The 12427-nt window shown below is 51.4% G+C and overlaps 1 protein-coding gene across 1 annotated transcript in view; it reads right to left on the bottom strand.

Moving 5' to 3' along the window:
* CACNA1E (calcium voltage-gated channel subunit alpha1 E) overlaps positions 1-12427 on the bottom strand; it is a 428883-nt gene that overhangs the window by 73639 nt on the left and 342817 nt on the right. Inside the window, exons 11-15 of the mRNA XM_079761136.1 lie at positions 8767-8882; positions 4274-4327; positions 3633-3722; positions 2531-2740; positions 1707-1819 (exon numbers count right to left, since the gene is read on the bottom strand). Of these exons, the coding sequence (XP_079617262.1) occupies positions 1707-1819; positions 2531-2740; positions 3633-3722; positions 4274-4327; positions 8767-8882 (583 nt within the window). The remainder of the gene's footprint in view (positions 1-1706; positions 1820-2530; positions 2741-3632; positions 3723-4273; positions 4328-8766; positions 8883-12427) is intronic.

The following is a 12427-nucleotide window of genomic DNA, read 5'->3' as shown; positions in this document are numbered from 1 at the left end:
TACTGACTGCTGTTGTCCTTGGTGAAAACTACAAGTGGTCAATTCTGCACAAAATTGACAGCCGTAACTGTCTTACATTGTAACCCTTTGAGCAGACAGACAAAAGAGTTGTCCTCAAAGCAAGGAACCAAACTTGAATTAATACAAGTTGCATTCCAACATGAAAATCTCAGGGAGGGCCCACATTCTCTCATTGTTCTAGAATTTAATGCTCACAAGAATGGTTTAGTCACGTGTATAATATCCGTCAGTCCCTCAGGCCTCACACAGTCTAATGTGATGGTGCTACTGCTACTGGGTGGCAGAGAATCTGATGCTGTAAGAAGCAGCAATGTCAAATTAAAAACTGAACTTGTTATTTGTTTTAATTTTGCACCTCGTGATTGTCCACTATATAGTCTCTACGTTGCATGAGGAACAATAACCGATAAATTCATCCTCACAGCAATTCTGAAAATATGTAGATAAAGAAACTGAGATTACAATGGCCTTCCACTGGCTGTTATGCTTGAGAACTGCCCGTACCCAGAAACATAGGTTCCACGTTAAAATGCAGATTGGCAAGTGCTCAAAACCCTTAGCACGTAACCGAAAATTTGGCAGAAAAAGAAGTAGGTTTGGCAGAAAGAGAAGTGGATCAGGAACCCAAAGTTTTGGGACCCAGCACTGCTGCTAATTCACATCGTTTTGGGCGATGTGAACTTGGGACACGTGTCCTCAGGGAATGGGCAGGCTAACTCCTGACCCGCGATATAGTGGACAGGGCTCCTGAAAGCCATGCAGGACCACAGTGTATGTGAAAGCACTTGAATCCTGTTAGGAATGGGCACAGTTATATATCAATATTATTTAGCAAGTGGACAGTGGACGACATTTCTAACACGTGTGCATGTGCGTGTGTGCGCGCATCCATGTGCATGTCTGCATGAGGGCATCCTACCTAATAATAGAAAAATATGCAAATTGACCATACCTTCGCTATGCCCGCGATTGGCCAGGAGGCACAGGGGGGCGGGACTCGCGGTGGCGGGGGCGGGGGGGCCGATTAGACCGGTGGGATGCTGAGCTCGCGTCGCCAGCGGCGGCTCGAGCTCAGCGTCTGTGCCATGGCTGTGCTGCGGCACAGAAGGGGTTTCTGGGGCAGCGAGCTCACGTCCCACCGGGGACCATCAAAAGCGGGGGAGCTGGGTGCCTGTCTGCTCAGGCATCCAGCTCCCCCATGATCGAAAGTGAAAGCGTGTAGGGGACCCTACACGTGCATGATTCAATCATGCACTGGGCCTCTAGTATTTAGATAATTTTCCCAACTGTAACTGAACTAAAAAACATCCCAAATATATAAGCTTCTCTTTTTCATTGAACTACCTTCTGGAATCAAGTTTTTTGTCTCCTCTCTCAGACATTCCCCAGGATACTGTGATTTAAAACTCTAGCTTTGTCAAATTCACCGAGCTATACACTTAAGGGTGTCCTCTATGGCGTGTGTTACACTTCCATGAAAACATTAAAAATAAAAGCTTAAAACCAACCTACTAACCTAGTGTGGCAAGGATTCACTCATTCCTGCCCCCGTTAGCGAACCTCATCTAGTCCCCTGGCATAATTTCTGATTTCAGTGCTTCATGCTGGGCAAGAGAGGAGCTGCTTATCTCACCCGTGGCTTATCAACAGGGAGCGGGCGGACAGGTGGGCTCCCGAGCACTTACCCCAAAATCAAAGCAGTTGAATGAAGAGTGAAAATAAAGGCGAGGCCCCATGCCGTACATCTTCAGGGACATCTCCAAGAGGAAGAGTCCCAGGAACAGAAATTCTGCATAGTCTGAAAGCATCAAAAGCAGGAGCATTTGTTCCCCAGATGGCGGGCTCCCGCACTCCCGAACCCAAAACCCCCACCTGCAGAGGCGCCCTCCACACCAGCAGGACCCACACATGTGAGGAGGGTCAGTGACCAGGGCAGGTCAGTACCAGGCGACACCTAATGACGTCAGAATTCGCTCTCACCCAGCAGGAGCCCCAAGGGCTCCCCAGGTCAGCTTTCCTCTCCATCAACAGGTGGGTTTGCCTCTGCCCTTTAAATGGTAGGTGGCTCCCCGGAAAGACAGGGCTTTACCATGGCTTCGATGTGAGAGCCAGAATGGTCCCCCACTCACACCCAGTGGCAGCCTTACCCAGAGCTAACTAACCCTTACACCTCCTTTTTGGTCTATTCGAGGTACCCACTGCCCTAAGAGCTTCCTCCCTGGGACTTTGGTGACCAAAACTCCCTACACCATTGACCCTCTTTAAAATACTAAGTGAAGAAGGCCTTAGAGCACCCGAGTTGTAATGCCATCTGTTGACTCCTCAGCGAAGATTTGTTTATCTGATTCAATAACGAGTGACAGATGGGCATGGTCCCTTGGAGACAACCCTGGCCTCCCTCACAACGTAAGGGGGAGAACTCTGGGTGGACAGACGCACTGCCAGGCCCAGCACGATCCAGGCTCTCTGACGCCTGCGCCTGGAGAGCCCGCAGTCACGGGTCACTCACAGAGGAAGTGGGTGAGCCACTGGGGCTGGTTGTGATGGACGATGGCCACGCAGGCGGTGTTGAGGGCCACAAGGCTCAGCACAATCCAGTAAAACACCTGGGACTTCACCATGTGGCGGACAGAGATGCGCAGAAGCCTTTCCTTGTGCCGGAAATAGGAGGCCCCGTCCACCTTTGCGCTCTTGATGCTGGCTCGGGCGAGAGGTGTGCCTGTGGGGGAGAAGCAAGGAGGGAGAATGAGGCTGCAAAAACGATCGCCCTCTGTGGCAAGGGGGGCAGTGTGGGTGCCCCAGCTGGTGGCCACCAGGCTGCGGGCCTGGGAATACCCATGATAAGGAGTCTCCACAGTAGAGACCCCTGCTTTTCCTCTGGGCACGCTCAGCCCTAGAAAGGATTCCCTGGGGAGAAGGACCCAAGGCATGTATACCTGGTATCTGAAACCTAATCAGATCGAGTTTATGTTTGGGCTTCTCTCAGGCCTTTCCTTTCAAATACACTTCGGGGGCTGGAATCATTCTGCTGCCTCTGGGATCTTTCTGCCACGGGCGGCCGAACGCAGCAGTGAGCTCTGTACGCCTCTCCTGCTTTTAAGAATGAAGGCCCTTCCCTTTTTCTTGAGGAGGAAATATCTGCCATCCGCCAGAATTCTTAAGAGAACCTGGGACTGAACACCAGTCCTGCTGTAGGGTTCTCAGTAGGAATCCGTTTAAATATTACATGGACGATGGGACGGCAGGAGGTGGGTGCTACTGTGGTTGGGGAGGTTCTCAAATGGGGGTTACTAGGAGCAACAGGCCCTCAGCTCCTTTGAACGTATCTGAGTGGGTTTTCCTTATCCCGCAGGAGAGACCGGCCGATGGACACATGGGCACACGAGAAGGATCTGGGCTGGATTTTTCTAAGCCCATGTTTCATGCGAACAGTGGCTCCGCGTCCATGTTTTTCTAAGTCATTGTAGGTTAGATTCCCACACCTTCTCTAAGTCCATCCCTGGGGTCTGGATTCTTTGGGTTCTCTTCCTCCTGGTGGTGCTTCTCAAAAGACAGGCTCTTTGTTTGTATGGGAGATTCAGAGAGGGGAAGGCCTAACCGGCTCCACTCACCCACAGAGGAGATATCCACACAGTGCTCGTCGCTGGAGTCTCGAGTCATGACCTCCGTGCGGCTGCGTTTGATGGTGGCCCTTCGGAGCACTGCGCCAGGAAAGGGGAGGCAGGTGAGGACATGTGCAACCGGGTCATTCTGCTCAAAACTGAGGATTGTGGGCCAGAGACCTCTGGGACCCAGGCGACTGCCCCTAAACGGCTGAGCCCGGGTCACAGAAGTCGAAAGCATCTACAAAGACAAGACTCCTGTGCTCAGAGGCACCTATGTGCGCTGGCTCCTCACCAGCGAGGCACTTCCTGGGAATGAAAGTGGTCCCAAGAGGATCTCCATTGATGTTCAAAGGAGATTCTTTATATGCCATGGATTGCATGATGGGCTTTTTATTGCACATTATCAATGACACACCCCAGAACCAAGTAACTCTTGGATTTGGCTTTTATCACTTTAAAAAGCATTTAAAAATTTGTGACTCAATTCCCTTCCTTTTAAAGCATGAAGGATTTTATGACAGAGAGACTTTGGTTTCAAATCCCAGAGCGCCCCTCTTTTATTTCTCTCTCCTCTTTGGATCGAGAGAGACCACCCCACACAAGAGGGGGTGGATGCCAGTGGAGTGAGGAGTTGGTTGGAGCCTTACCTTCTAAGGCTGACGTGCCAGCATTTTTATTTTCTTCAGCAAGCATGACTTCCTCTACATGGAAACAAATGGTTTAGTCAATTATCTGTAAATGGCAAATTATCTTGCAAAATGAAAATCCCTCAGGGAGGGCTTGGGCTCCAGGGCAACGGAGACGGAACAAAGGGTTCACAGTCCATCGCAGGCGTCAACAAGAGAAAGCCGCCAAGGTCACGGAGAGAGCTCCCCAGACACATCAGAACAGAAGGACGTTGTCAGTGCACGGGCGCTTGGGTAAGATGGTAAACTTCAGCTCTGTGTCTGACACACTCCTTCAGGAGGATGCTCATGAGGGAAAGAGCTGATCTTTTTATTAACTAAAACCCCCTCAAATGGATAGGAATGAAAACTTGCATTTCTGTTTTTTTCTCCTACCCAGGTTCTTGTCTTCCCTAACGCCTTAAACCTTTTCCAGCAATGAATGGGAGCTTCCTTAGTTTCTCTTGTCTGCAACTTCACATCTACCCACTCACTCAGGAGGCGAGGCCACGCTTTGGGCATTGGCCTGTCTACTTCGTGAGGAGTAGCACTCAGGGAGAGGAGCAGGGCTGGAGGGCTGGCTTTCTCCCTCCCCCCTGCTCCTTCCCCGCCCCCCCCCCCCCCCCCCCCCCCGCCAGCCACCACTCCATCCTGCCTTCCTTGGGCAGAGCTTGAGCTGACCACGCTAGGGCCCATCGTAAATGTGTCCCCGTGATGTTGGATTTTGTTCAGGATCCATTCCTGACACAGAACTCTTAAAACCCTTGGAATTTATTGTCTTCTGTATACTAATGTGATGACTCATTGTGGGGGAGGCCTAGTAACCAGAATGGGGGCTGGTAACCAGAAAAACCAACCTCAGGATTAGAGGGTTATAACTTTCAGCCCGATCCCTCTCCCACCTCCTGGGAAGGGAGAGGGGCTAGAGATTACTGAATACCAATGGCTGATGAATGAATCAGTCATGCCAATGGGATGGAACCTTCATAAAACCTAAACATCAGGGCTCAGGGAGCTCCTGGGATGGTGGCCACACCAAGATCCTGAGAGGACGGCATGTCTGGAGAGAGGATGGCAGCGCTGTGCGCCCCCAACCTCTGCCCCACACCTTGGTCTATATGTTTCCTCATTTGGGCTGTTCCTGAGTTGTATTCTTTATAATGAGCTGGTAGTCGTATTACCATTTTTCCTGAGCTCCAGAAGTTGTCCTAGTGAATTATCAAACGCGGACTCCTCTGAATTTGTTGTCAGTGGGGCAGAAATGCAGGTCACTGGGGGCCTCTGCTGTGGCTGGTCCCTAACCTGTGGGGTGTGCATGAACTCCAGGGGGAACTCAGTGTCGGGATGGAACTGAATCGTTGAGTATCCGATAGGTGTGGGAGAATGGCAGGACTGATTGGTGCTGGAAAAACATATTTGGTTGTTGGTGCTTGGAAAAGGACCACGCAGTCCCTTGGCCTCCCCAAGGGCGGCCCTGTACTCCCCAGAGGTGTATCATCAGCAGGATCCTATTTTCTATACTTGTTAGAATAAGCCTCACCAGCATCCTTCCAAACTTGCCAACAAAAGAGCCCCTGTCTGGTGGAACTCAGAGTCCCCTATTGGGCCCGACCCTCACTTGGCCTATAACAGACCGGTGTGGAGACTTAAGCAACCATTGCCTAGGCTTCCGGCTGCTGGAGGAAAGCTTGCAGCAGGCCCTATTAAAGGATGGTTTATAATTTAAGCTCCTGTAACAAGTTCAAGGGCAAGCAGAAAAGGGTAAAGTCATTACCACAATTCCACCTGCATATAAAATTGAGAGTATATAATGAATGTATTTCCCAGGGAGGGGGCATTTTGAAGCTCAGGAGGATGGCCATTCTACCAAGTGCTAATGTTTAGCTTTCTCTTTTGAGTATAGCCTCCGGCGAAACTCGAAGTTAGCACGTTGAGTGTTACTGGCGGGATGCTCCTTGATGCAGACAAAGCGGGTTTTAAAGTCATTGGACTGTACAGTTTGAGGGCACCCTTTTAAAATAGGTACTTGTTAGCCCTAGCTGGTTTGGCTCAGTGGACAGAGCATTGGCCTGCAGACTGAAGGGTTCCAGGTTGGATTCCAGTCAAGGGCACATGCCTAGGTTGCCGGCAGGAGGCAGCCAATCAATGATTCTCTCTCATCATTGATGTCTCTCTCTCTCTCTCTCCCTCTTCCTTCCTCTCTGAAATGAATAACAATATTAAAAATGAATAAATAAATAACATAGGTGCTTGCTAAAACATGTCACAGCAACCTGAATGACCTGAGCCAGAGGCTTGGGGTGGGCAGATCTGAGGACCTCCAAACGGAGGCGGGTGCGTGGAGCTGTGGAACATCTCTGGGAAGCGCTGGAGGGCTCTGGATGTGCTGAAGCCACCCCCCCACCCCGCCCCAATGCCTTTTGCCAAGTTTGCTTTCGAACTTGAGAGTGTCTTTCCAGGGAAACGTAACCCATATGTCTCTGATTCACTCCCGCTCCCTGTGTAAAGGGAAGGGCCAGGAAGCACAGGTTGACGTCGCCGCGCGTCTTTTTTCTTAGAAGGAGGAGAGAGCTGGCTGTGCTGTGCCAACTGGAAGGAAGTGCAGCCTTGCGATCCTGCGTGGATTGGCAAAGCAGAGCCACAGCGAGCAGCACCCCGGGCGCCCGACCCTGAGTGCGGCCAGGGCCAGGGCCGGAGGGTCCTTTCCCAGTTCTGACGCCCGCCCACTCGCTACCACTCGCTAGGGTGGTCTGTCAGATGGCAACTCCGCCCAGGAAGCCAGTGGCAGTTGGGATTCAAGCTGCCTGCCTGGCCTGGCGGCAGATCTGCTCAGTAAGGCTGAGTTACCCTTCTGGGAAGAGGGGAGGGTTACTCACGTTCACCCTCACACACGGGTCTCCCAGGAGAAAGAAAAAGTGCAGTCCCCACGCATGGGCACGGCTCAGCCTCCAGAGGAGGCAAAGAGATGCAGAGTCCCAAAGAGGGTGGTGATTGCTACCTGGCTTTGAAGTAGTAGTTTCAGTCACACACTCTCTCTCACCCCTGATGGATCATCAAACACTGACTCCGGAGCAGAGAGAGAGAGCTTTGTGTGCTGGTGGTGGAGTGAGTGTCATGGCGTCATTCCAAAGCTCTTCTAGAAGAATAAGGCTCGGGCAACTAAGCAGCAAATCAGATTCCAATTTTTGCCCCGGGAGGCCTCACGGTTGTGCTATGCTTTCTACTGGGAATAGAGAAAAGGTGCTGACTGTCATGTATGATTTTCGATTAAAAAATGTACTCTTGGCTCAGGAAGAGAATGAAGATAAATAGGACCCATGCAATCCAGCCTTTAAGATAGCAAGGCAAGCACATGCAGCCTTTTTACTGGCAGAGACGGGGTGACTGACGTCCCTCCTACACAGCTGAGCCACAGTCCAACGTGAATCTGGTGGCTCTGTTGAGTTAAGGCGATCGCGGTGGGTTTGGGCCTACGCTCAGGGCTGGGCAAGAATCATTCCTGATTCGAGCCAAGAGGGGGGAACTGGTGACAGCTCGGGGAATAGGGAAAACCAGTTCTCACCATCACCTGTCCCCCCGCTGACTGTGATGGCCTCACAACTGGTCTCCCTGCTTCTGGCCTCCTATTATCTATTCTCCACACAGCCACCGAGCGCTCCTTCATCTTAAATCAGAGCACGTCCCTCCTCTGTTCAAAACCCTCCAGTGGTTCCTGCTTCCCTCGCCCTTACAATGCCGGCCATGCCCGATCCGCTGCCCTCTCCCCCCTGTGATTGCCCTCATCCTCTCTCCTGTCCCCCTCCCCTTGCTCACGCCCCTCCTGGCTGCTCCCACTTTACAGCCTTGGCATCGGAGTATTCCTCCCTCAGATCGTCCTGTGGCTCGCCCCTTCATCTCCTTCAAATGTCCCCCAAATAGATCTACCCTGACACCTCTATTTAAAACCGTGACTCCCCCTACGCCCCATGGCCCTACCTGGATCTGTGTTCACTGGTCTTATCACCACCTGACAAGTTACTTATGTATAATTTTGTTCACTGCCACCTTCCCCGACTAGAGGGTAGTGAGCTCCAGGAGAGGAGAGTGCTGGCCCATTGCTGTACCAGGTGCCTGGAACACGACCTGGCACAAAGGAAGCCACAATAACCATCTGTGGAATGAATGGATTATTATTATTAGTAGTAGTAGTAGTGCAAAACGTTACTGGCCCAAACTCAGCTCCAGGATTGGGTTATGTTACCATTTCCTCATGCCTGTCCTCATGCTAACATGCCTGTCTCATGAAGGTGTTTTAATAGAACAGGGCCTGTCACACACCAGATAAAGGAGAGTGGGACCTGCAGGGAACCTCAAAGCAAATGAGGAATCTAGAGCTTCTCTCTGCTCCGGTCTAGGCTGCCCCTTGGCAGGGAGGTACTGGGAGGTCCCTGCCGCCCACGCAGCCCGCCACCGGCTGTCCCGCCTGCCAGCCTCACCTGCTTTGTCGATCCAGGCGCGGTACCCGTTCAGCTCGCGCTCAATCTGCTGCTGGCGCCGCAGCTTCATGAAAGCCCTCCGGTTCTCCACTCTCTCTCTCTCTTTGGCAAATTCCCTGTGGACAAGGAGGATGCGATGCACTGGGTTCGGGCAGTGCCATGACTAAGAGAAAGGGTGATGTGAGGAGGAGAGACAGAGTTTGAGCAGGTACCTCCGGGCACCCCCTTCCCCCTTTCCTTGGTCCCAGCTGCATCCTTGACATCCTTAAGGAGTTGTTCAGAAACTCACCTCATTCAGCCCCATGCAGGGACCTTCCCAGATCCGGTTCATTCCAATCAGTACTAACACCCTCTGCTTGCTTGCTCGGAAAGGTGTTTTCTTAGCCACGTGACGAACCAGGCCTCAAAATGCTATACGTCCCGTGTCCCCAGCTACAACAGAGGCCCTTACCCTGCAAGGGGCAGGGCTACTCTTTATGCTTTTAATTACAATAATGATTAATGTACATTGACCACTTATTACGCCAGCCCTGTGTGAAACTTTTCATACCCATGAACTCCTTTAATCCTCATAACCGCCCTATGAGATACACACTATTAAAACTCTTGTTTAACAGAGAAAGAAACAAGGCTTAGAGAAGAAAGGAACTTGCTGGGATCTGAACTCTAACCGGAGTGCTGTGCCTCCTCTGGGGCCCTGTACCCTGCAGCACTCAATAATGGCTGTCACTGAAGACCAGTGACACCCATGCCTAGAAGGGCTGGAATGCTGTTTGAAGGTGGCTGGTAGCGGATAAATGAGAAAAGGAGCACGAGAAGGGCACCTGGGCTCTAGGAGGAAGACAGCGGGGAGGTGGGGTGGAGCAGAGGGGAGATAGTGGGACAGAGGGAAAGCCAAGGTGAGAAGACACAGTCCACTGACAGGGGACCACAGCCACGCCGTGGCACAAGACAACAAAGACTAAAGCCCCATGGGCAATGGAGAAAGAAGAGCAATGAGTGCTGCCTGGCAGAGAGGGAGATGGTTTCATTCAATGGGGAGCAAACAGGGATCAAGCAAAATTCATGAGCTAGTGGGCCCCTCCCCAGAAACCACCTCCATCCCTGTCCTCCGCATCACCCAACACCTTCCAGGCAAGGATGCCCCTCGCTAGAACAGCACCTCCCAGTCACGGCTCAGGCACTCTCCCACTGCCCTGGAAGCTGTCAAGGGCTCCCCATGAACAAAGACGTGCCCCTTGAAGATGAAGGAGTCCAGCACCCATTGTGGGTCCTGCCAGCTTCTCCCTCATGTCCAGGTACTAAAAAATGAGCCAGGGGCTGAGGGACATGCTCCTGGCCCTGTGCAGGGGACTGGGAGGGGCCTCATCCGGTCCTGCCTATAAAGACAGAGATGGATTCCTTGGCACTGACACCTTCTAATGATCACAGTCAGGCTGAGGGCACGGGTATGTGGCACATACCCAGGGGAGGAGATATTCTCCTGGGCTTGGCTGCAGGTCCAGTGGATCCTACCAAGGGTGTTGTGGGGAATGGAAAGGGAGGGGGTCAAAATGAAGAGTGCCAGGGCCAGTGAGAGGCGAGGTAAATATTCAAGCCCTGGGGCACCCCCTTTCCCCACCTTCATTTATGGGTTTCAGCATGGGGCTGACGTTCGCCACCTATCAAAGTTTCCTCCATCTCACAGCTATTAGTTATCTTTCTAAAACATGATCACTTCCAAACTTAAAACAATAACTACAGGGAGTAACGTGTGTGGAACACTTTCTAGTTTTCAAGCACCTCTGTATATTTTCCTCACTGAATCTTTACAACCCGTCTGAGAAGAAGGCAGAACATGTATTTTCATCCTCCAGGGAAAAGCTAAACCGGTTAAGCAACAAAGCCAGGACTAGAGCCCAGCGCTGTCTGCTCTACGAGCCAGGGCTCCTTACGCCCCGCCTATCTGCCCGGTGGCGTATCTGTATGCCCCTTCTTTATCGTTTCATATGGATGTGTCTTAATTTTTCAGCTATGCTCTGGGGGAATTCAGGGAGGTTTCAAGCAAGACCTTGAAAAGGGGGACCTGAAGCAGGCTGTGACCAGAGGAACACAACAATCCTTGAGCATCTGGGGTGAGATCACCAACATCTCCATGTTCCAGCTCAGAAATTGAATCCAAGGAGGAGTTAAGTGGCCCTTTGAGGGGGCAAGTGTCCAAGGAACCATGACCATCAGATCTTCTAAATTCCATCTTCTCTGGCTTCTAACCCCTTCCCCTCCACAGCCTCCTCCTCCTGCTGCTAAATGAGGTACACGCAGCTAACATGGCCTTCAGTCTTTCACAGTCTTACTGGACCTTCTTTCCAAGCCTCTCCTTCCATCATTCCTATCCACCCCATGTGCACCGGCTGTCCACCTCAGTCATGCTCCAACTGCAGCACGCTTCTCTCTACTCCCAAAAAGGCAGAGCAGGCTTGTAAGGCTTGGTTCCCACTGCTTCTCTGCCTGGAACCCCTTCTTTTCTGCCTGAGTCTGTTAAAATCCTTCCTCAAGGCCAGGCTGAAATGTCACCTCTTCTGTATAGTGTTCTTCTCCCCTAACCTCTCCTTAGTCTTCTGGCCTCCCTTCTATCTTTCTTCTGTCTTTACGGCCCATCATACAGCCGGGTCTTTACTGTGCTGGGCTGTACAGGAGAATCTCTACTTAATGTGAGCTTTTTGTGAAAACGTTATGTCTTTCTTAACTTTGTGTCCTCTGGACTAGGCTAGCCCTGGCACATAGTATATGCTCTCTATATATATAGACAGACTTGGTGAGCATACTGATCACTCTGCCCTCAGTCCCAAAGGCATAAACGAAGGCACACTCCCTCTGCACTGACCCAAAGCGACACTGCCATTAAAATTTGTTTCTCTTTGGCTCCACTAAAATCTGCGGAATTAGTCCATCAAGTATGCAGTGTGTCACCTCTAGCTGGCCCCCGGAGTGACCATGCAGCTTGACTTCCGGTGGGCTAGGCCAACAAACCCAGGCTAAGCTCCGCGTGTACTTGGAAGTTTCCTGGCTCCGGGCCTCACCAGCTGGCTTCCCTGCTCTCCTCTGTCATCTTGTCATCGCAGGCCCCCGTTTCCTCCCACCCTCCCACCTGGCATCTTCGCTGGGCTAACAAGCCCAGAGCCCAACAAATCTGGCCTGGGCTTTTTAAGAATCCTCTTGCCTAAAAGAAGGAAACAAAGAACATGCACCAGTGGGGATAGCTCCTCGCAGCTAGTGCACCGGGGTGGAGGAAGGACGGTGCTGTGGGAGGGGTGTGTGGGCACTCTATATGATGTTTGTGGAGTGGCCCTCTTCTGTTTTTCCAATGGGATCCTAGGATAGAAGTCTGGCACCAGTGTCTTTCATGACATTTCTCCCTCCCTCCCTTGCTGTCATCACTGTTTGTGCCCATGGCTCATCGCCCGACTGATCTGCAGGCTCCATGAGACCATGCAGAGCCTATATGGCATCACATTGCGACAAAGACCTATGAAGATTAACCCAAAGTCTACTATTATAGCAGACTCCATAGGTTATGGAAATAACATGTTAAGAACCGCTAGTATCCATAGAACACATTTGTGAATTTTTAAATTTACAAATCACTTTCATATAAATTAGCGCACTTTTATTTAAAAAAACA

This window comes from Cnephaeus nilssonii (assembly GCF_951640355.1).
Source record: "Cnephaeus nilssonii genome assembly, chromosome: 21".
NCBI classification, from domain to species: Eukaryota; Metazoa; Chordata; class Mammalia; order Chiroptera; family Vespertilionidae; genus Cnephaeus; species Cnephaeus nilssonii.
Note: the sequence above shows the minus strand (reverse complement) of the source record. Positions and strands in the feature narration are given on the sequence as shown.